Genomic DNA, 25,373 nt, shown 5'->3' with positions numbered 1-25,373 from the left:
TTGAGCCATTTATTTGAAGTTTTATTTATTTTCAATTAAACAAGAACGATTTCGCAATCTTCAACCCTTACATATCTCGATTGCGACAATCAAATTATAAAATTTGTCGAAAAGAAATGTAAAAAATATGTTGGACTCATCTTTAATGAAAAAGACTTCAGGTTTAGGTTTTTTATACATTCAAATGTATGTACATATGTAGTCAAAAAAAAAGCGAGCTGTAAGGAGATACAATTTAAGATTTTCGATGGGTCAGTTAGTGAGTGGCAAAAGGCCAGTTGTGGCCAGTTTTGTGTGGAAAAAATCATTGAAAGATGAGGAAATAATTCGACTTTTTAGATAACACCAAAGGTATGGTAGAGGTTCGGCCATTCACCTGCATGTATTTTTCTATAAACATTCTTGCAGGTAAAAGAACTGTGGAGTGTATTGCAATTGCATATTCTAACGGTAGTTAATTACCGCGTTAGAAAGTTCTGGCGACACCCATCGATTGGAAGTTTGCATGAATTCTCATATCTTTCGACGAGTCTGCCGCCGACCCCATTGGCGAAATATACAAGCGAGTTGCAGTGGGTCTGGTGAGTTACCTCAAGACTACAGTGTTATGAAAACGCTTTGTGGCAAAGAATATACGGCAATACAAGGTATAAAGCATTTAATGGCATTTGCGCATGCGCGCGTGTGTACATGCATAATTTGCTAGTTCTGCATAAAAAACTATGGCGCGGCTGATGTGGACATGCTGCATTATGTGCGCTTCGAATGCAATGGAATGTGGCCTGACTGGGTTTCTTTATGGCCCACCGCTCGATTTGCCATTTGAATGAGTGAGAATAAACGTGCTTTTGCTAGAATGGCATGTGGTGAGGTGTGAGGTGTTGCTTGGGAGTTCTTGTGCACAAAAACGCAGAAAGTGTTGCAAGCTGCCACACGCCCACGAAGCTCGGTATAATCGTTTGGAAACGACAAATACTCTAGGGCGAAGTTTATATGTAGCACTGTTGTTTGTTTTAGTGTCGGGTCTGCTGTATATATACATATGTATGTGTTGGCACTCATCAGAGCTGGGCAATAAAGTGAACGCCCGCGTGGGACGCACATGTCGGGTACATTGCGCAATTATGGCCATACCGCCGCCACCGACGTTGCAGACTGTGAAGTTTTTGCAGTGATTTCGATTTTATTACGACATGTGACATAGCCGGATGAAGCATAATGCATTTGCTGCTTGGAAGCTTTATTGTTGGGTCCAAGCCCTCTTTAGAATGCTATCGAATATGCTGTCGCGTATGAGTGTTGGTAGGTCAGTGACGAGTGTAGGCGATACTGATTGATCGCACCGACCAGATCAATTTGTAATTATAAGAAAGAAAAGTACCTACCCTTGCTGCCAACTCCGCATCCGAAAGATTAGTCTTTCAACAAAAGCTGCTTCAGCGGTTAAGCTGCCACCGGCCCCGTGTCGTGTGACCCGCTACTATTGCTATAAAAGCAGTTGGTTGGCGAAAATTGATGGCAATATCATTCGAAAGGAAAATCCAAAGAGAGGACTTGAAGCGGTCATCCCCATATTTACATAGTTTGCGTGAATGTTGACTCCATATGGAAATCCTTTGCCATTCACCGCGTTTAGCGCGTTAACGTGTTTCCTTAATTTGACTTCAATAACAACACAATCGACAGCGGCTCAGCATCTGCGTCTGTGCGAAATGGTATGGTGAAAAACACGCACCTTCAGACGCGCCGATTGGTACTTTCACTTTCACATGCGCGCGTATATACATAAATCTATTAGGTGTAAATATGTGCACAATGACAAAATAGCGCGTCGCACAGGTGTTCGCGATTGTGTGCATAGCGGAAGATACGAACATACGTTGGGCGGGGAGGGCGACGAGCTCTTGTACGAGCTCTGCAATAAAATCAAAGCGCGCTTATTACGTGCGCACTTATGCCTCAGTGACAGCATCTATTATGAAATCCGCGCATTACGCACAACAGTCAGCGATAAACGGGACGCAACCACCATACCGGTGAAGAAATAACCACATTGACGGTTTAAGAAAATGCCATAATAATTCAGTAGCTCCTCAAAATGTGCACGACGCGCCGTCGCGTTGAAGAAAATGTAAGTAGCGGCTTGTTGTGGCGAGAGGTGCGGCACGTTAAATATTGCATGCGTAATTACGGAGACAAGGAAAACAAGATTTATGGTTGCCCATAGCCTTTTACACAAACTGCTGGCACTAAGCGTTGCCCGCTGCCTTCCACCCGCGACCCACGACTACTCAGCCTCAGGTGCATGTGAAACCACTAAATTAAATGCGGTCTCCTTGACAACCTGACTGCTCAGCTGAAATTGACAGAGTGTTTGATTTGCTTTTGATTGGCTAGCCGATGCGTTTGCAGGGCCTAAAGAAGTGACAGTACACCCCATAGTGCGTGCCGCAGTCAAGGTGAAAAGATAAAGGCTCTGCAGCTTAACGGGCAAGAGCATTTAGATAGCCGGCAGCCGATAATAATGTCTTGTTGGCCGCGCCTCGTGTACAAATGTGTTGCTTACATGCCTGCGACTGAGCAAAACACGGATGGGCTTAATTAAATCGACTTCAGTGCACTTTTCGTACACTTTTCATTGCAGCGACCGGCTGCGTTGCACTCTAAGCGAGTGTCGAACCGAAGGTGAGGCGAATTGGACTGGAATGCATTTAGTCTCTTTGCTTTCGCGATAGACATTCGGATGGTTTGCAGTTGCTTGAATCTTTTACTCTCCAGCGGAGATGGAACAATATCTAGCTCATTAGCTATGAAAATTCACAAAGCGGCGGCATTTTCATATTCTTCCGTGCATACCTTTGCTCAGGGCGCTACCAGACGCATGTTGCAACATGCTCTTGCAGCTTCAGGGCGTGTTTCTCCACGTTGGTTCGTTTTACTACTTTCATTAATCATTGTCGGTTAATTGTATCTAATATGCTTAGCCTTTGGTGGCTGCTTACACTTCTGAGACAAATCCAAAGGCATAAAAATAACAAATAACGGCATCATGTACTCTTATGACGGGTAATAAGCATGAAAGGTCACATACAAGACTCAAATTTGCGGCTTCTACATCTCTTGTCCGCTTCGTTATGTTGCCACTCACACACACACGCTCACAAATGCACCTATGCACGCGCGCCTCTTTCTATGCTGTCGCTTGGCGTGTTTCCTTAGTTTTATCGGCATATGCATATGCAAGTCTCGTTAATGTCCACAGTGGTTGCCAAGTGTGGCACGATTAAATGGCAACGCGCGCAGCTCTGGTGTCGATGATAATTGTGTGGCCTGGTCGGTCGGACCGTGGTCGGGTGCGCTCTGTAGCGGTCACCTGTGAACGTCGCCGATGCAAGACGCATTTGCATTTGTGCATGTGTGTGTGTGTATGTGTATTTATAATTGATGCCGCAGTCAGTCGTTAGTGGCAAGTGATGATACGCAGAAGAAGTCGCAATGAAATTAAGTTGGAAGTAAATGGAAAATTTAATTGCTGATTGTTTGAATTTCTTTTTATTTAATTCGCAAAGTTTACGAGTGTTTAAAGCTTCGCTTCTTCACCTATGTACACACAAAGAGTAGAGAAAAATATGCAAACGCCTCTCTGATGGGTGGGTTAAAAAATAAAGTATGGTTTGTATTGCTCGTATGTGTTTATGAAAACTGTGTAGAAATGAACACCTGAATAGTTGATTATCTTTGCCCGGAAAGTTTATTGGTAAGAAGACATTTTTAAATGTTTCCCTCTCCGGTGTTTTTATTGAGTACCGTTTGACATTACTTTAATAATAGTTTTAATTAACTTTTTTTATGGCTTTTCCGTTTCACAGACTTGTATTTAACAAGTGCTTTTGAACACTAGCCTTTTCGTAATCACGTTCCTGGTAGCGATCACTTCTATTATAATATAGAATATGGGACAATTGGTTTTTAATGAAAGTTTGCCGGAGGACTTGCACCCTAGAAGTTTGACTCCTTTTACTTATTTCACTAAAAACCTACTATTTCGATCATGTTTTTACGTTGTTTGTTAATAAGTATATCTATAAATCGCATTGCTAGACAGAAAGCATAATTCGTTCAGTAGGAAGTGATGGCTATGGTAAATTTATTTTTTTGTCTTTCCCCGGTTGAAAATAACTGAATTGATTTCCTTTGAACATTCTTTTTTCCTTCTTTTATGAAATATCAATATTAATGTCGATGCATTTTGAAAACTCACTTTTGCGTGACCAACAATCCACAAAGAAAGAAGACAATAAAAGAAGAACAAACATATGAAGCTGTTTCCCATATACATACATACATATATCACTACCATAGCTATTTTTCCCACCTCTAGAAGCAATCAACTTCCTAACCCCGATAATGATAATTCGATCTTCAAATGGTTTGAATACACACTTGCACACATTCACGAATAACAAATAAATGAGTTTGGATTCCTCCCGCGCCCCATTTAATTAAAATAATACAAACTCAATTAACCTGCATATCTGAGAGTGGCCGCTCCGTCGGTTGCTGGGAGAAGTTATGCAGTCTGCCTGTGTGGCTTATTGCAGACACATTTTCGTACTTCGGCTCTTTGTCGAATCGGGTCAATTGGAATTCTCGCTTGAATGGATTAAAGAAAACACCGGCATGGGTTGGCGTACTCTCTGGCGTTTTCGGCTTAGCGATGTAGTGGTATGTGTCGTGTACACCGTTGAAGTGCAGCTGACCTCTCATATTTATGCGCTCGACTGCAGTGTGAAATAATGACCGAATTGGGGTTTGGCTGTAGCTACGATGTCTGATTAAGTACTATATGTTGTTGTTGCATATTAATTGACTGTCTTTATGTTGTAGCAAATAAATTGTGTTAATAAATATCGATTTGAGTAACTTAAATTGAAATATCTCAGCTATTTTTAAAGCAAATCGCTAATACATACTTACACACATGCCAGATCGCTGATTGCTGCTATGCAAATTTATATTACATTCCTTGTTTGCTGATACGTGTTTTTTTACCTTTTCCGTTGCAGACTTACAACTTGCCGCGGAGCTAGGCAAGACGCTGCTGGAGCGCAATAAAGAGCTCGAGTCGCTGGTCAAAGAGCTGAAGGGTACTATCGATGAGCAGCAACAGGAAATTGTGGTAAGTTGATGTGTAAATAGTAGTTGTGGCAAGCAGTTGCCGTCGCACATAAGTATCTACTCCAGATTCATTATCTGTATGCCGTATGGTGGCGCACGTCGACCATTGCAACGCCGGTCCGCAGCCCACAGGCCTTTAGCAATCAAATCATTGACCACCAACCGGGCGCTGCCTGTCCGGTACACTGTTGGCGCTTAAGTGCGTGGCTCGGTCGCAAACTGACAGTCGTTTAAAATTCACACACACCAACATGTGGCACAGGAACGGGCAGGAGTATGCAATGTATCTACGAACAATTCTCATATTGTTTTTGTTGTTATGAGAGCATGCTAAATACAAGACGCATGAATACTACTGGATAGTCGAATGTATACTTACACGCTTACCAAATGTACTACATACTGATACACATATTGATGTGGAGGTATGTCGGTATATGCCTTCATACGAGTTTGTAGGAAAGAAGCAGTAATCCTTAATGTTGTTGGCATATTATTGTTGCTGTGCTTGCAAATTCTATGCATGCCAACCAGTCATTCGCCAGCCGCCAGCCGCCAGTCAGCAGTTGTAAATTGCACTTGGCCAACCACATTCCAGCACCGGAGGACATGACTAGCAGTTTCCTAGCTGTTTCGCCGTTCGTTGCTTTAAATTTTTTTAATTGGGGCCAATTATGGAGTACAAATAGGCGAATGTTCAAACACGTGCACACTGTACATGCAAAAACCCTCGTGTGTTTAGACAATTTATTTTCCAGATAATTTTCACATTTTTCTGATGGCTAAAGATTTAGTTTGAATTCGGCCCTCCACGTTCTCCTTGAAAGCCCATTATAGAGAGTTTCGCCCTCATTGGAATTTCGCGAAATATTTCGAATGGACTGAGTAGCATTTAAAAGTCAGAATTCTTTATAAAATTGTTGTTGTCAAAATCTTTTCTAACAAAAATGCCACATAATGTTCAGTTTCAATCAATAAATTTAAAGATTTATTCACAAGTCTTGCGAGCTATTCACATTGTGTGTAAAGACTTTTGCGCAAATTGCTTTTTGAAATCGATTACAACCTCGAGATTTCGATTAACTTGTATTTAGGTCGGAAACCGTTTGAGTTGAGTGCATAACGGTACAGCACGCTTGCATGGCTGGGGAAATAAAAGTGCCAGGCATCATAGTGCAACGCCGTGGCGACTCAAAGCATTAAACGCATTCATATAAACAGCTATGCGCCAATTTGGGCATATGTGTGTATGTGTGTGTAAGCTTGTCCATTTACGAGAATATGTGCTGTGCCGCTCTGAATGCGCCGCGTGAGAGGGTTGCGCTTCATTAAGTTGCCACGACACAAATCCTGAGGCGCCACCGACTTAAACGTTACAAGAAAAAGACGTTGCAGCTGCGCCAATAACGACAATAGCTGCAACTCAATCAGGCGTGACTGTTGGCCGCATTTCGCCGCCGGTTTGCGCGCCACAGATGCTGGAGGTGCTGAAGGCGCTGCTGCCATCTGAAACATTTTCGATTACATGAAATTTCACCTGAAATTAAAATATTCAATTTTGTGTTTTGGTTTTTTCCAAACACGGACTCACTACTCGAATGTGTGTGTGTGTCGTGGCTGTGTTCCGTGCTCAAGTGGAAAGTAGTGTCTTAACTTGCAAATTCGCCAAATGTAACTCTTTTGTGGTTGTTGCTCGAATTATTTTGCTTGTTACTCTACTTGTAATTGTAGTTGTTGTTAGCGTTGGTTGCAGCTGAAACATGTGTAAAGCCTTTTGTTTGTTTTCATTATTTGCATTGGCCAAGCAAAATGAATCGAATGCCAAAAGCACATTTAGGAGAAGTAAAGTAAAGCGCGACTGACCCATTTAACGCACGAACGCCTGTGGATGACGCGAGCGAGGTATGCGACATCTGACGGCTGCAGGCCACGCCATTAGCGCGTGAATGCGCCTTGATGTCTCTGCCGCGTCAGCAGAGGGCTACTTCCGCACTCTCAAGCCAAACTGCGCGGTGTCGAGATGCAAAAATAGCATATCCCATTCCACGTATCGCCTTCAGCTCCTAAAAACAAAAGTAACGAAAATAATAAGAACAAAATTTTAATTGTCTCTATTTTTGTTCATTCGCATAGTACTTGAAGAAACACACGACCGCATTGCGCGAGGTCAATGACACGCGTCTGAAAGTGTATGAGCAATTGGATATTGGCATACAGGATCTGGAGCGCGCCAACCAGCGTTTGACCGCTGAGAATACCAGCGACAAGAAGCATATTAAAACGTGAGTTGGATGATGGTTAATTACGCATAATGATCAAGTTCTAAGTTAGTCTATGCTTTCTATTTCAATTGTCTATTACAGGCTTGTACAAAATATCGAAGCACTTGAGGCGCGTCAAGATGAGCTCAATAAGCAATTGGAGGAGCTCCGTCAAGCGCTCTCAATGGAGCGACGAAAGAACGAACGTCTCAGCAGTGCCAACGAGAGACGCAATGCCGCCGGTGTGGCCAATGACTCCCATAGGAACAATGGAGTGCTGGATGGTAGTGCGGTCGAAGAGCCTACTTCAACCAGCAATAGCAACGAAAGCAGCAGTGAAGTGGTAAGTTCTGCGTCCTAACTGTACCCTAAATATGAATATATGATTGATTTTTCGTTTGTTTTCCAACAGTGCTTCGAAGCCAACACCACGGCGCCTGAGAACTGTAGTTTTGCGTTCCGGTCGACGGCGCCCGCGGACAGCAAGGCTAATTCGACGAGTATCGGCGCCCACCAGAGTCATGACAATTCGATGGCGTTGAGTGACTTGGTGTGCAGCGCAGATGACGGTGAAGAAATCATAAAGCTTGTCAATGACTTAGAGATGACGAAAAAGGCGTTTTTGGCCGAGCAACAACGTTGCACAGAGTTGGAAGAGCAACTAGTGGCCATAAGTGAGTAGATGGCTTAATTGTTAATTTTTATAATCCAATGCTCATTCCATGCAGTTCAAGAGAATCAAATGTTGCAAAGCCGATTGGCGAACAATAGTCCCAACGAGGAGATGCGGTCAATGCAAGAAGAGCTTTCCGTATTGGATGAAGTGCGGTGAGTCGTCATGATGTGACCAGATGAATGTAAAGTTATTTACAAATTGGAAATTATACTATTATTTGTGTTACAGGCAAGGAAAGATGTGCAGTCGCTGCATGCGCGTTGTTGAGGAGCGGGGCACCATTGGTGACGAACAGTCGTCACTAGCCCCCACTGAGGAGTACCACGAGGATGAGGAGCGAAGTTTGCTCGATAACGGTAGCGAATGCTCACAGGCCGCCTACCGTCCCGGTGTATCGATTAAGGTGAGAAATTGTTTCTATTTCAAGACACTGCTCATTGACATAATACGAGGCTTATGACATTTGCATTGATGCATTTGATGGTGAGGCTGGCTGCGCAAGCGCGCGCACTTCAATATTCTTGTGGGGAAGCCATTATATTTGTTCTTGTAGCTGAAACATTCGCCTACGAGAAAAGGAAAACATATCACCACTTTCGCTAAACCCAAACACAAACTCTTTCCATTATCCTAGAACCACCAATTTCCCCACCCTAAGCCAACCACTCACCCCAAGTGCCGTTTCATACCAAAATTGTTATCACCAATATTATCAGTAATGGTTGTGTATTTATCGATACTTAAGAAATCATTCAAATTCGCTAAAGTAAAAGAATACAAATCATTTTGCATTTATCACATTTATTTAAAGTTGCGTTTACATATTTACGTTTTTCTTAAATTATTATTTTAGTACAAAGTTTTGTTGCCACTTTAATTTTAAGACAGTATTTGCACATAAAGACAAGCAATCTACCTTATTATGATTACTATTAAGAATTGTGCTACTCACCACACTTAGACGCTACTAATGGTATTACTATATTAACCTTTGAATATATTTACAAATATACATGTATGTTTATTTAGTTTGTAGTTATACATTGGTTATCATTAAACTAGAAGCATCTTTCATTTTTATGTGAATAAAATTATATTCGATTTCAAAAACTCACACCTTTCTATTCATTGTCTGTCACAATCCATCCATTCACACTCACATATCACCGCCAGGAGCGTCGTAGAGCTCTGATGCCACGTTCACACTGCTTGCACAGTTAGAAATAAGTGTTTAAAATGTTGGGTGGGTTTCATTTCATTATTAATTTTCGATTTTATTTAAATTCGAAAGAGGTAGCGAGTTTGTATCCGTCCGTAACAGTTATACCGATTTTCGCAATACGGTGATTTTTTGAAGAAGACACGAAGGTTGAAGGACAAACCTGGAAGAAATTGAATGAGCCAATATTTTTAAATATATTTGCATATTTCCTAAAGCTGGGTGAATGTGGCATTGCGTTTCTTTTCGTTCGAAGTTCATGTTTCGGTTCTTTTATGCTATGCATTTATGTGTGTATAACAACAACATGTATTGTGTGTCTTTTTTCGTTTACTTGTCTATATTTATTAACTTGTTTGTGCTAATCTGCTAATGTGTTAAAGAGTTTGTACAAACTGATGTTTGCGCAAGCCTGTAGCAGTGTCTCTGACTGCAGTTGTCATCCGTCTAAGCGCTTTCCTATAAATTTACTTATTCTAACCTTTGTATGTATTTTCACCAACACTTTTGCATCACGACAAAACCAATTTTACTGTCTTTATAATTTCTACATGTGTGTTTTTCGGCTGTTTTTTTTTGTTGTTTTTTTACAAATATTTTGTTTCTGTTTTTCTTTAATTTCTAATTCAAGGCTGACAAAACGACGATTTGTCCGATTTGCAGCTCAAATGCCAACACAAAGTACCTGCAAGAACGTTTGCCACTCTCATTAGACTCAATGCTTCTAAAGCATTGGCAGAAGACCATGAGAAAATTCAATGTTTTATGTTGGATTGCGAAATTTCTGCAATGGCCCGCCTTGTTCATTTGCCGTCTGATTAGTTCCATCCCAGATGATGAAGACTTCGCATTGACCTTTTGAAATGCGAGGCATAGAACGCTGTCACGAAGCTACATACATACTTATACATATGTACATACGAGTACATACCACATGACTTGACTACCACCTACCTACCTGCTATTACATACAAACTTACTTGCATAGATGTGCGACGAGAGCATATTCGATACATTTCCTATACATACATACATATCCTTTGAATATGTACATATCTAATAGATGTATATATGTATTTTGCATACATACATATATATCAAATTTGAATTATCTGTAATTAATACTTAATTAAGTAAATATAATGTTAGATAGATAGTTAGAGCAGTGAACCGTTAGACGGTCGTTAGCCTAAGTGATCATTGTTAATATTCGCCATTTTACTTGTTATTAATTTTTGTGTTAATCAATTTTTTTAATATTTTACTATAGTTGAGAAATGCAATTGTAAAAGTACTCACACAATTTACCTATATTCCGTTCAAGGGGATACACGGCAAAGCAAAAGTTATGGAGTGTCCATATTTAATTTCACTAGTGCCAACCGTTGTTTTAAGTTTAGTGTCCAGCCTAGTTTTAGTTGTAAATGGCAAAATTTTCGTTTAACCCGAAATCGGTTCAGTGCCTACACACAAACTTACAAGTATTTATAAGAACAGTAAAACTAATTTATGTATTTATTTATGTTGCTATTAAGATAGAGAAAGGGAGAACGCAAGACCACAACCGGCCCCGCCTATGCTTTCAATGTTTACTAACGCTATTGCATCTACTAAAATCAGCATTACCCACAATTACTTACTAATAACCGCCTGCTCATGACTGAGGAGCCAAGTTTATTTTGCTTCATGCGATACACGGCAATAGGCTAACTAGTTGCCAAAATTTTTAGCGTCTTATATTCAATAAAAAGCGAAAAAAGAGTTCCGAGCGTATTAACACGACTAATTTTAAAATAATTAACTTGATCCGATCGCACCCATAACCCTTCAAGGGTAAAAATTAACGAGACCTTCTCTAGATACAATACACTATATACAAACATGGCGAAATGAAGGTTTTGAACGCTAACTCCCTGAATAATGTTCTAAATAGAGCAGTACCCAAATTCACTAAAAGTATTTATAACTTTTCTAACCTCAATTCTTATCTGATTTTCCCTCTCCAACTTTCCATACACGTGCACCTACTCAGTATCGGTCTTGTGTTCAGAAGTTTTTTTTATGAAATGAAAAAATAATGTTATTGATATATGTGAATTTAATGCTAATATAATCCAATGGAACGGTTTTGTGATAATTTAATAATTAAAAATATATGATGACAAATATAATATCTGCATTGTTTAATTATTTGGTATATGAACGCATGAGTATTGGGTGAAAACCGTTAGGAATTTCAGAAAGCAGGAGCATCTGGACAAGTCGTGTACGTCCCCATACTCTTAACTAGTTTACTGTATTTTTATGCGTTTATATTTGGCCTTAGTTTTGCATGATTTCTGTGTGATTTGGTTTCTTCTTCTCTATTACATTTCGTTTTTGGCATTGTTGTACTTGCTATTGTTAAAACTGTACTTTACTTCCTCTTTTCCCCACACATATACTTACATAACTCTTCCCAAGAACGCTATTCGCTTTCTTCAATATTTGAACACAATGTCAACCATCATCATCACCTTTCCAAAGCAAACAATGACTAAATAATAATATAAACGAACTATGCCTTTGTCAAATCAACATGTAATGCCATGCTCACCTATTAACTATAACACAACCCAATTGTCCATCACCGTTTTCCAGGTCTCTCAACGCATTGCTGACTCCTTGGATCTGAGTATTCCCAGCAGCCCAAATCCGTACCGAGAATTGGTAGAGAAATACGAAGCTTTGCTTGAGGTTCAATGTTCGGCTATCGTGCGTAAGAGTACTACCATGGGCGGCGCTGTTGGAAGTGGCAGTGGCAGTGGGGGTGACGGGATGTCACTCGCCGACGAGTTCCAATCGTCGGGTGAATTTAGTCAGTCACAAAAGTCGCACACGTTATCCTCCGTTGCCGATGAGACCGCAGCTGATGAGAGCTGTGGTGCAGGTTCGGCAGTTGGCAGTTCCTGTGCTGCCGAGGTGCAGAATGGTGGTGATTTAAGTTTACCTTCATCCAATGATGCCAACACCACTAAAGTAGTGAACAATACGAAGGATATGCGAGGCCGTACGCCTACTGAATACTCAGAGGCGGAAACTTCTTCTTCTGGTTATGCCGATGAAACTAGTAATAAGTCGACGCAAACAGAAAACCGACCTGGTTCTTTTCTTTGCACTATCGGTGACGGCGAGGTGTGCAAGTTTAGTATTTATGATGATGCCAGTCCAATTGAATCGCATTTCCGTAATCGTCCCGAATACAAGGAACTATTCAAAGAGATTTTCGCGGTACTGAAGAAAGCGGCTACTAATAAGGAGGAGGGAGAGAGATTGCCTTTGCTCGACGACACCGAACCAGCCGCAACTAGTACGTGTACCGCCGCCAAGGTGCCGCCAGTGACACCTGCCAATGAGGAGCTGCCAATAGGTTTTGAAGATGACGCACAAAGCATTATTTCATCAGCGGTGTCCGAACAATCGTTTGCCATGTCCGAGTGTATAACCAAGTTGGAACGCAAGACCGCGAAGAAACACATTATCGAGAAGAATCAAGAAAATCAACCCCCATCGCTGCTGGGCACTTCTATAACAACATTAGTTGTTGGCGGTAAATCGCCAATAGTTGAAAATGGTCGTGTTTTGACACCATTGAAACGCGAACCGCTCGAATATCTGTCAGTGGGGGTAGGCATAAAGAAGAAAAACCGTCGTAAGAACCGCAACTTTAGCGGCGATCGCTCCGAGTCTCCAGCCACGCTGCCGTCACCACCACGCTTTTTCATTGCGAGTGGTAAGAAACGACGTGATGTTCGTCCCTATGTTCAATCACCATTGGCGAACACCTCTTCCGATCAACCACGCTCCTCACGCAGCTCTGGCGGCGCACACTATGAATGGAGTGGCAACTCGATGGTCATTTACAACCGCAGTTTGAATTCACCTGGCACGCAATCGTCATTACGGGGACGAGAAATGGATTTGAGCAATCTTGAGTACCGACCTAGCTTCCTCTCCAGGGAGCTAAACCAGCTAAAGAATTTGGAGATGTCGTACGCCGAGGTTCTGCGCAGCGCCGATAGCTGCAAGCACAGCCACTGCCAATCGGCCTCACATCACCACCATCACCATCATTCACAGCAACAGCAGCAGCAACATCACTCACAGCAAAAGCAACACAAACAACAAAAACTGCAGCGAAATCGCAAAAACTAAGCAAGTAGAGACAAATGATGAGCAAGCAGGTCTTTTTCGGCAACGAAAAGTCCTTTCCCCATTGTCAACTCTGCATTTGATTTCCGCTCAATATCCATAATTGGATCTATGTAACCTAAAAAATACAAAATTAAGAACATAAGAACAATTACATACATACATACATACATACATGTATAAGCGTACTAGCCCTAATTAGTATTTGAATAGTTTGAAGAAGTAAACTTTTTGCCCCCACCCAACTAGTTAGGAAAAGCGAAGAGAAGCACAGCAGTAACACAGAAACTGAAACAAAAACAATAAACAGAATCATATATACATATGTATAACAAACCATAATATTCTTACGACTAATTCAATGTAAACTCATAAAAAGACATTACAATACACACAGGCACTCTAATGAGAAGCAACTGCTAAATTTGGAGTCCTAAACACATACAAACATGAGCTATAACTGTAATAATGATTCCCATTCAGTGTGTTTTCCGTGGGATGTCACAAATGTCAAAAGTTCAGTCCAGGAGCAATTTGTTCCATTGTGTGTAGGTGTTTCGACATGACCAAGCAGACAGGCAAGCTATGAGAGAGGACAGTTGCAGAGTGCGGTGGGCGTGGTTTACGAATCCTACGCACAAGCCGCCATTTTCTATTTTTAATTAATTTAGTACCCTTTTGTAAATAGTACGCTTCAAAATTTAAACTAATTTTAACTCCTGTAAAAAGCAAATAATTTTTACCGGACAAAAATGATTGCGACCAGAAAATATTCAGCTCTACTTTGTTTACTACACATGTGAGATGCAGATGAATTAGATTTTGTATTAACTTATTTGTTTTTTTAAATTTCAAAAAGAGTATAGACGCTTTAGGTACTGCTGTAATTACATTCTAATTTGGTTAGAATTTATTTTCCCAGACATTCAAAGTTTGCCAAAAAAAGAAAAATAACACCAAAATTTTTTCTTGCTAAATTTATATTTTAATACTTTCATTCGATGTACTATAATTTCCACCAGGTTTTTAAATGTTTTTAAAAATCTAGAATATAATTTTGAAAAAAAAACGAAATAAATCTGAGTAAATTGAAAATGTAAAGTAATGTATGCAAAAGAAAAGTCGGGCCGGCAGAACTGAGTAATAAATATGTAATAAGGACTATAACAACAACAATAAAGTAAAAACGTATCCCGACGTAAAAGAATAATAATAAAAAATAAGTTGTTTAATTTGTACTAACAAAGGAAGCGGTAAGTACGAATATTAATAAAAACGCTATATGTAAATCATTACTTAGTTTTTGAGGGCCTGACTACTTTTCGGTAGTCTAGAAATTTTTTTGTCAACTTAAGCCCGTTACACCAATGTATTGTTCTTAACTTTTCTTGAACTTGAGGGTCTTGATATGACATTAGATGAGGCTACTCTTTTATATTGTTCCTAAATTCACCACCAATTTATCTCCACTTCGCCACTATGAAAAAGACTTCGGAGATATGTATGTATGTTACAGTATCAATAAATCTGGGTATTTAATTTTACTGTTAATTAATTACACTGGTAAACAAAAATCCACTTGTTTTTCGTGACATGAACAGAACAAAGCGTTTATTATGTAAAAATTTCCACAAATACAGAATTTTTCTATCACCTATAGTTTTTTGCTATGAGGATTTTTGTTAAAAAATAAACAGCGGTAGATATATTATTGTTATATTATTTTATTGATCAAAGAGTGCCATAAAATGCTACTGTCGATGTTTTGTGGTGATATTTTGTTTCTGGAGTATCCCTTAATAACGTCCAGCAGTAATCGGCAAGCAAACTGACACTCCACTTGCCTTGGTACCGTTTCTCCATAGCAAAAATGTCTTGGTGGAACCGTTCCCCATGTTCGTCACTTACGGCCCTAAAATTTTTGGGGGAAAAATTAAGATGGGAGTCCAGAAAGTGAATTAAAAGGGACATGTTGCAACCGTTTTTTATAGGCAGTAAGTAATTCAGTCACAAGATATTTGTAATTGTTAGCTTTCACATTTCCTAGAAAATATTTAACAACGCTTTTAAAGGCAATCCAGGCTCGTATTTCAGTTTTATTGAGCATTTCCTCAAATGTTTTATCTTTCATTATACGTATATCTCATATTTGCGGACCCACAAATATGCCCTCCTTAAGTTTTGCTTCAGTGACTCTTGGAAGTTTTTGTTTCAGATACAAGAACCCTCTTCCATTTCTGTACATTGCCTTAAAAAAATTCTTCATTAAATCCAATTTAATATGCAAAGCTGGTAGTAATACCTTTTTTGGGATCAACTAGAGATTCACTGGTAACGTTTTTTTTTGTCCCGGAGTGAGTGCCTGACGTACTGCCCACTGCTTCTGTACATAATGACAGTCTCTCGCACGGCTGTCCCATTCGCAAAAGAAGCAACAATATTTCGTATATCCTAGTTGCATTCCAAGAAGAAGGGCTATTACTTTTAGGTCCCCACATTTTGCTCAACCATATTCATGACAACGGATGTGCTCTAAAAGAACACTCATATTCTCATACGATTCCTTCATATGAACCGCATGAGCTAAGGGCAAAGATGGAATCAATGAATAGACCCCAATCACATGGATCATGTTCCTGTTCCTTCTTGAAGAAAGCAATTTGTGATGTCTTTCTGCCTTTTTCTATAAGAACTAATATTTACATCACTTTGGAGAAGGTTAGTCTGGATACTAAAAGTTCAGACTGCGATTTTGAAAGGCTTAGATCTCGAACTAAGTCATTAAGTTCACCCTGTGAAATTAGATGCGGCACTGCTGAACATCCTGGTAAATCAAATAAAGGATCGGTTGTCATTTCCATTGCAGTTTCTGTAACATCAAACACTGTTTGCCTCAAACAAGCAGGAAAAACCGGTCTGAACGGGATAAATCCCTGATCGTTTGAAACTATGAGATGATGCAATATAATAAAAGTTTATGTATTGTATAATCTAAAGCCCCAGATTACAGAATATTTGTGGGTGATAGAAAAATTCTGTTTCAGATTTGACTTCAGGGTATCAAACTGCATTAAAAACATGTACGAATTTTCATGTCTACCAGTGTTATCAATGTGATTCCTTGGTAGTTGAGTTGATTTATTCTAAGACCGTTAGTATTTGTTTTACAGTGTATATTTCTCTGCAGAAAAATCAAATTACAGTTGCAACGAGTAGATTACTCGTTACTGTGCAGCTGCACTGGTAAAGTGATGCCACATTTTTTAAGTATTTATATAATATTGATATAAGTATAACAATTTATGCTGACAATTTAATATTCATATAAATATTAACTATTATTAATAGTTTATTCAAAAGATGAGGAATTGTGGAAAAAATTGTGTTTGGGATGAAATTGTTCTTCTTAACGAATAAATCGCATTGGTAGAGAGAGACTAATAAGTTTAAAGCATAAAGCAGCGGCAGACAGTGGAATTTGGAGTGTGTGCGCCCTTTAATACAGACTTTGTTGAACTCCTGACAGCCATGACCATGGACAGTAAAAATGGTGGAAATATGAGTGCTCATACAGTAAGAAACGGTGCTCAAGAGCAAAGTCTGGGTAATTGGAGCTTTTTGCTTTGTTGCAGAGTTGCGACGTAACTAATTGGAAGTGACGCACGTGCGCTGTGTAACTTGGAGAGTGGAAGATGCATGGCCGCTCCCCCGAACGAGGTGAAGAGAGAAAGCGTACAAGCATTTCCAAAAGCTTTGGAACAATTGCGAATTCTTTTCCAGTGTTAGCTAAAGCATCAAGTGCAATAATGGAATTCCAGTTTATGATTTAGTTTTGCGTAATTTAAGATGAGAGGCGTGTGAACAGCAGCTTTAGAAGTGTTTCAAAATGAGTCAGACTCAACGAGTAACGAAGCAAACACGAATGAAAATACAAATTAAAATGCAAGATAGTGCTTGTTGGATAGGTCATCGATAAATCGGCGGCAGAGTGTCTTCACTTAGTGTTTATTATTATCTTTTGTGTTCGTACCATAAATGCAATCCACTTACTCCCACAATACTAACGAGCAAGGCGATAAAGCCGAATGAAAACAAACAGCTCACTAACTATGGACCTAATGTAATTGAAAGATAACGGCGTATGCAAAATTAGAAATATTATTATATGTTTAAATATGCCGATATTCTCCCTAGGTCTAAACTTCCGATATATTTAAATAATAAAACTTTAAATATTTGATACAAGGGAAGCAGGAAAAACAAAGCAATAGACAGTTGATGAAAAAAGTACATATATTTTTATATATGAATACATCTTTGCATTGAATTTGGATATAGTTTAGCAAATACAACTTTGAAGGTTAAACAATTTTGATCAATAGATTAGATAAGTCTTCTAAAGCCGAAACCAACAGTACAGCATCATTGTCTGCTTATTCTGCCTTAAGGGGTTAGAGGAACAAAAGCAATCATATATTTGAAAAATATAATATGGCATATCAAAGGTACATATTTGAACAATGTCTCTTGAAATTTTATTTATAAATGTTGAAAATTCAGCCGTTGAGACCTCATCTCCCTGGGTGTGTCACAAAAAGGTGCTCTCGCCGTGGAGAGCATTACTTATTATTGAATCCATTAACATAAAAAAAAAAAGTTTCGAGAAAAACGCGTTTAAAGACGGCGCACTTAGCGCTGCTAGCCTCGAGTCCACAAGTTCTCAAGGCTGTATATCCGAAACTATTATTCGGGTCAGCTGGAAAATTGAGGACAATATTCTCGAGGTGTTGTAGATTTAATAAAGATCAACAAAAAATCGATTATTTTAAATATTCAAACCCACCTAATTCCTTAATTTTAGTGAGGTACGCTCTTTACCTTAGACTTTGAAAATAAACGTGCTATTTTGCTATTTTTGATGTGCACCTTAAAGCTTCACATTTCCTAGTTTTTAAATCCTCTACCTTCCAAGTTTCGTGCGTTTACATACATTTATTTTCATACGAGTCTTTAGTTTAAAGTCAAATGTCAGCATCTGATCGACTGATTTCTTTATCCACTCACTGTGATAGCACTTAAGTGTAAATCCCGTAGCGTTATTTGTGTGAATGAGTGAGAGTGTATGGCGGTTGTAAATTACGGTCGTTTACACCTTGAGGTGTTGTCGAGTGCTTGCATGAGCACTTCAACTGTCGCCGTAACACACTAATCATTCAATGGTCATTGTAACTATGAGGGAATGAGCAGTGATGCAATGGTAGTTAGTTGTCACAGCGAGAATTCAAAAGGGGGACGTTAGTGCAAATGACACGCTCCCCCACAAGAAAGGCACTATTGTTGTCAATTTGGCAATGCGTCAATGATTGTGAAAAGTGAGGAAGGCGGTTCAAGGATGACATAGTATGGGTCAGGTGATACAGATATCCTAAGTGCATCGGAAAACAAAGGACTGGATATGAAAACTAATAACAACAAAAACAAATAGGAATGAGACTGTGAAGTAGGAGTTAATATAATATAATGAAATACTAAATATTTCTCGTCAGTTACTGATACATGGTACACCTGGTTGGTTCATATTTGTTTTCAATTCTTCTTTAACACATATACTAAATGTGCTAATTTTAAGACGGTAAAAGTCGTTTTCGATTTATAGCCAGTCAATTGGCCACTGCTTGCATTCTCATTGTGTTCGGAATGCCTCCTTTGTGATGGATATGTCAATTGCGCTCTACAATATCACCTAAACTACATAGACGCCTCCTCAATACATCGTTTACTAGAAATTGCAGAGTATCCTTTGTTGTCCGACTGCAGTCACCACACACCATTTGCCTGCAGTCACCACAATCATTCATTGTGATGTTGTTTCAATTTGGCAAGTTCAAAGGTCACACAATGGCGCTCACACTCGCACTTACATAACTTGTCCAGTGCGTACGTGATAACCTATTCTTTGAACCCCATTCATTTTGCTATAACATACATATATCGCACATGCGTATGTGTTCTAGCATTTGCTGCAGATCCCAACTCACTGTATCTGTAATCGCTGTGGGTCTTATACTTGCCGCAAATATTTTCTCTACTCTCCTTTAAGCTACGACTTCTTCCGGTGCATTTGTCATCCCCTACCCTTCCCGGTCGCTGCCAGACGATGCATTCGAAGTGACAGATTTTGAGGATTTATCGCTGCCATTAAGTGCAGCAGTGGAGCCACTTCAATTCACTACAAGCCACATTCTTCCATTCCAATGCATTCCACTGCATTCGCATTCCCATTATTAAAGTGCATGGCACTGACAAAGACTGAGGTCGCATTATAATTTAACATTCTTCTATAAAATATAACTGATAAGTTGTAAAATAAGTCAAGAAAAAGGAAGAGAGAAATGGAGATAGTAATTGAAGGTATTCTTCTTTCATATTAAATTAAATAAAGTCCATGAGAATGGCATTTAAAGGATGTATCCACATTTAACGCATAAATCCTGAAGAATATATGCCGAGGGATTATCAAAGTAGTCATAGAACAATTGTAGGAAAATCGCGCCCAAGAAGCAAAACAAATTTTAACGGAGACATTAGTTACCATCGTTCCTAATCCCCCAAAAAATTAATATAATACTATTAAGAAATCGTGAAATTTTAATGAATGTATGAACCAATTTTTTGTTGTTTTTTGAAATGTCTAAGAATGAGTATTTTGTCTGATCTGGCAACTGTGCATATGCTTGAAAAAGTGCAAATTTAGAATTGAATTCCCACTGGAAAAAGTTGAATATCCTATATCACTGTCAGAACGGTTAAGAATAAATGAAATAAAGACTGAACTGATGAATTACATGGCAGCGAATATGAGCCCTCCTCCTCCAAACTAAGAGTTTCGACAGTAAAAGTTTTGTCATGCAAACAGGCACATACGGTTTTACCATAATTCTCCGACGCACATACATTCGAGATGTACAGGTATGGCGAAATAGATATGGGGTTATATATATGTATAAATGATCAGGATGACGAGAAGAGTTGAAATCCGGGTGACTGTCTGTCTGCCCGTCCGTCCGTGCAAGCTGTAACTTGGTATGCGCGTTTCTTAGTAACAAAACAAAGAAATTGGACCACTGCTACGCTCACAAAACGCCATTAACCGAAAACCTATAAAGTGCCATAACTAAACCCTAACTTAAGATATAAAACTCTAACTTGGCACAAGTTATCACAGTAGCAAGGGGCACCTGTGGTCAAAAAATTTTTTTTTGGAAAAGTTGGTGTGGCCCGCCTTGTAATAAGTTTAATGTACATATCTTTTAAATCCAATAAAGCTACAACAGCCAAATTAGCCAAACACAAATATTATAAGAATTCCTATGGGCAGTGTGATGATAATCCCGCTCTCAGAATGGTTATATAGATTCTGTTAGAAACTGCTAAAAGCGCGATAAATCAATAACTAGATATGGCACATTAAATTATACCTCCGAGATGGTATGATAGGGATTATTATTAATGGTGTCGAGTTCAAAATTGGACGATTGCCGCCGGGGCACCGCCCACTTTTGGGGGAAAACTTATATCTCGGGACCCGTCAAACTGATTTCAACCAACTTCGGTATATGAAATTTTACTGTGAGAAAATTTGGATTACAACAACGTCTATTTCCCATATAAAACAGTTTTAAATTCCCTGTGATTCTTTCACTTTACTGCAAGTTATATCGGTCAATGCGTGAGATATACCATTGAAATGCAGAAAGAATCCATTCCTGACAATATTAATTCTGTGTATCAGAAAAGGCTTCAATAAGGTTAATACTTCCTTAGTATTCCAAAAGTGCGTTATCTTAATAAAATTTATTTTGTTTTTCTAATAACAGTGCATTTTTGTGCTTAGAATGAATAAAATCGGTGAAAACTCACCCTAACCCCTTATATGTTAACTAATAAGCCGTATGAAAGTATTACTCCGGCTTTAATACTTGCAAGTTGCAAGAGTATGAAATGCTCAACTATATCCGAACTTAGACCCTCCTTAGTTGTTATACATATGTATATAGATTATATAGATATTGGGAAGTCGAAAAAGACTCCGTATTTTGTCAATAGATGTTGTTGCAGCCGTATATCTCCAGTGCTACCAATTACATTGTGTCATACTTTGTAGTGTTGGAAAGGTGAGATTTTAAGCATAATTATACCGAAATTAAAAAAAATCGGGGAAGATGAACAAAGGTTACAGCTGTTCAAAAATGAGTGAAAATAATGAAGAAATTCGCTATATTTTGAAATTTTTGTATTAAAAAGGGAAGAATGCCATACAAGCCACCAATGAAATTTTTGAAATTTACGGAGACGATATTGTATCAGTTCGTGTAGGACAACAAGCGTTCGCTTGCTTTCGTTCTGGAAATTTCGAAATTTCGATTACGAGTATCACTGATGGAATAATGTCTCTAGCGCAAAAATGGTAAAAAGTGGTCGACCAAAATGGTACATATTTGTTTATTTATTTATTACTATAACTATATAAAAAAATAAATTGAAGTGTGATTAGAAATACGAAAAGACTTTTTCGACTACCCAATATGTACGCGAATGCTTGTTCGTATCAGCTTATCAGCTTTGAGTGCAAAAGCTTATTATATATACATACATATTTTACTATTTATTCTAAATTTAGTTCTGCAAACATACAATAACAAAATAAATTAGTGGCCGCTCTCATATTTAGTGCCCAACTTCTCTCTACTCCCGTATACGTGTGTTGTGTTGTTGTTGTTTCGGCATTCGAATGTGAGCACCATTGAAGGCTGATTATGTTCTTTTCTTGTTTTTGAATGAGTAATTGTTTGCGCTGGACGTTTTTTTATTAATTTTATGTCTGATGTTTGTCAGTAAATCTTACAAGACTCCGTGGCGCAACGGTAGCGCGTCTGACTCCAGATCAGAAGGTTGCGTGTTCAAATCACGTCGGGGTCAATACAGCTAATAGATGTGGTTTTGATGAATCCAACTTTTTTAATTATAAAAATATTGTTGTCAAGGATCATCAGTAGGAATATAATAAAATAGTTATACATACACATTCGCACACAAAATATAAGACATGCATGGAATCATTCCTCAAGTACCAATTTCGTAAAATTTGGAATCTTTTTTGGAAATGACTACGTTATCCATTATAATATCGGATAATAACATTTAGGATATCACATGAACATTTATATTAGTGGTGCTCATTTAATATCGCAAACTTGTGGCATTTCGTAAAACAGCTGTTAATTTATACATACAATTTACTTTACGACAAAATAAATATAATATTATATTATTTGAGTATTTTAAAATAAATTAATTCAATATTATGAAAAACGATCCCGGATAATTGAAGAACAGCTGACTTATTGATATTGCCACGGAGCGCTCATCAATTGAAAAAAAAAAACTCGACAGCGTTACCTCACAAGTTATGTAAAGAAAAACTGTGCAAAATTTCAAAAGGATCGGTTCACTCGATTTTGAGCAACAGAGTTCACCGGCTTCGAAAAAGTGAAGTGTGAGAAGCTTCACAGCTGCACACAATCAAATGGGAGGGCGGAGACTTACAAGTGTATATCTCCGTCAATTTTCCTTTAATTGCTCTGAAATTTTCACAGAAAAATCTTAAGATATTGTACATTAATATAAAATAAAACTACCTTACTACCCCCTTAACCCAAATTGCCATTTTGCCACTGTTATAAAAGTGCCGTATTAAATGAGAACCGTTGTTATATATCAGAGAAACAGAAGACATATTATTCGGTATATGGACTAGGTCTAATGTCTATAATTATGTGTACAATGATCCGCTTTGATTGAATTATCAAATGCAAGTTAAAAATGGACTGATAAGATCAGGGATGCAGTGATATCGAGTTCCCAACGGCCAATATGATGTACATTCGTTTGTTGTACTACCAAAATCGTCGTGGCATGCATCCATTATGTGACCAGCAACATACAAACATCAACCTTCTCAAGTGTGCCTGGAAAGAGCAGAAGAGCTACCTGTTGCCTCGAAGCAAGATACTCTGTGAAACTTTCAATTTCTCGCATTCCTTCAATTTTTAACAATTTATTTCTGGCACCGTGCGCTGAATAAGTACATCATTGTGCCGGTTCAGTTGTTTCACTGCTCTTGGCTTCTTTTCGTGCCAGCCGAATGCAGGCGGCGATGTGTCAAGTGTAAATGCGTTGAACGTTTTACAGCTCATAAAAGTCTATTAAATTATTCAAATACGCTTCAGACATTGTAGCGGGGTGAGTCAAACGCAGTAGGCGAGGCGGAAGCCAGCTGAGTAGTCAGCAACAAGAAAGTGTTGAATGTAGGAATAAAAAGAAGAGGAGAAAAACAAATGTCATTACACGATGCAACGTTATCGTGTCCGCTAAAAGCTTTGGAGAAGGTAAAGACACTCATGCATACACATACATACGAAAATTACGAGCGCGGGCTGAGATCCCTGCTGAGTAGTCCACAAACGCATTTAAAAACATTGTTGAAGTATTTATGTATTCACTGCTTCTTCGTTGCGCGGACCCCAGAAGGCATCTGTCTGATGCTTAACTGTGTGGGCACTATGGCACATCACCGTTTCTTGAACTTGTAAGAGTTATGTAGCTTCAATTTGTCCTCAAAACATTTTAAACCACTGACAGAGCTAGTGGATTCAAGCGCTTACTATGTGCGATGAGGTTAATGGGTTAAGTGTTTGTGAGCTGTATGCCTTTCATTTGCGGTTAAAGCTAGAAAATTTCTACATGAGATGACATGAGTTTTTCTGGTTGACCCAGAGAATTATATGTAGAATTTTATTGTAAAGTAGCCGAACGATTTAATATAAATTAAATAATATTATAAGAGATCAGTAGCGCTAAGATTTGTTAGACAGACTTAGTATGAGTTAGATTTTGGTGAAATCATGGAAATTTCAAGTAACCTATGACGAAATATTACCTATTCTGTTCAGATGTGCACTCTGAGTTAATCACTCTGAGGACCAGTACCGAGCACATACATAAAAAGATTGTATAATTTTGTCTAGTGTTTGTTGCAACATTGATTTCTGTCTAGATTTTAGGCTATAAAGTGTTTGATTGTTGTTGCAACTGTCGATGACGCGAGTGAAAAACGGAATCTGTGAGCATTGATGAACACATTGACGAGCGCACTTTGAATATAAATAAACTTGTATTATTTGTAGCTCAGAGCTGTAGCAATGTATGTATGTTTGTATGTCAATTCTCGGAATAGCAAAGCGTAGAACTGTCAGATGTAAGGGCGATCAGTTAAAAACGCTGACCATGTTTTACTTCTTAACTAGAGGATTTTGAAATTATTTTTATTGAAATAAGAGTGACCACCGAGTATGAAGGGGAAAGGTTGAACCCTGCCTTCTGCCTTAGTGTGCAAGACGTAATTTTAGTAGCAACTCTGCGACAAGTCTGGGTCTGGTCTTGTTTAAATGGTGTGGAACAGTTGTTGCCACCATAAATTCAGTATAGCGGGTCTGTGCGCCGATTTATTGAGTGCCTTATGGGCTGGAATATTTGCAACTTGAACGCTTTGCCATTAACACCAACTAAATTCGCCACACGGTAGTTAAACCCTTCGCTCGGTTAGTGTACTATGAATGGCGCAGTAAATGGTCTGTCAGTCAACAGCTGTCAGTCTGATTGTGCAACCTACGGAGATTCAATGTGTGGTGTCACGTGTGTGTGCGTGTTCACATTGGACGTGTGACATTTGCCACATTTGCATTGATTTTCAATTTGATTTCATTTTAGCTTTTTTCCGCTTTCAATG

General features: G+C 38.8%; 1 protein-coding gene and 1 non-coding gene across 2 annotated transcripts; both read left to right on the top strand.

The window, feature by feature from the left end:
* The first annotated feature begins 3,510 nt into the window (after nucleotides 1–3,510).
* LOC105228225 (uncharacterized) lies at nucleotides 3,511–14,603 on the top strand. The gene is made up of 8 exons (XM_011207949.4): nucleotides 3,511–3,650; nucleotides 5,067–5,179; nucleotides 7,312–7,460; nucleotides 7,542–7,782; nucleotides 7,852–8,113; nucleotides 8,168–8,267; nucleotides 8,344–8,518; nucleotides 11,975–14,603. The coding sequence occupies exons 1-8, from the start codon at nucleotides 3,647–3,649 to the stop codon at nucleotides 13,526–13,528; spliced, it is 2,598 nt and encodes an 865-aa protein (XP_011206251.2). The 5' UTR covers nucleotides 3,511–3,646; the 3' UTR covers nucleotides 13,529–14,603.
* A 7,829-nt stretch (nucleotides 14,604–22,432) lies between these two features.
* On the top strand, nucleotides 22,433–22,504 carry Trnaw-cca (transfer RNA tryptophan (anticodon CCA)). Its single transcript has one exon. It is a non-coding gene; the product is annotated as a tRNA-Trp (tRNA).
* Nucleotides 22,505–25,373: the final 2,869 nt, after the last annotated feature.

The sequence above is a fragment of the Bactrocera dorsalis genome, chromosome 4 (assembly GCF_023373825.1).
Source record: "Bactrocera dorsalis isolate Fly_Bdor chromosome 4, ASM2337382v1, whole genome shotgun sequence".
Lineage (NCBI taxonomy): Eukaryota > Metazoa > Arthropoda > Insecta > Diptera > Tephritidae > Bactrocera > Bactrocera dorsalis.
The sequence above is the reverse complement of the archived record's forward strand: the minus strand, read 5'-3'. Positions and strand labels throughout refer to the sequence as shown.

Excerpts from the sequence above, each read along its gene's own strand:
- LOC105228225 (XM_011207949.4), top strand. Across the intron at positions 7,783-7,851 it reads ACGAAAGCAGCAGTGAAGTG|TGCTTCGAAGCCAACACCAC; the intron begins GTAAGTTCTGCG and ends GTTTTCCAACAG. Across the intron at positions 8,114-8,167 it reads AGAGCAACTAGTGGCCATAA|TTCAAGAGAATCAAATGTTG; the intron begins GTGAGTAGATGG and ends CATTCCATGCAG.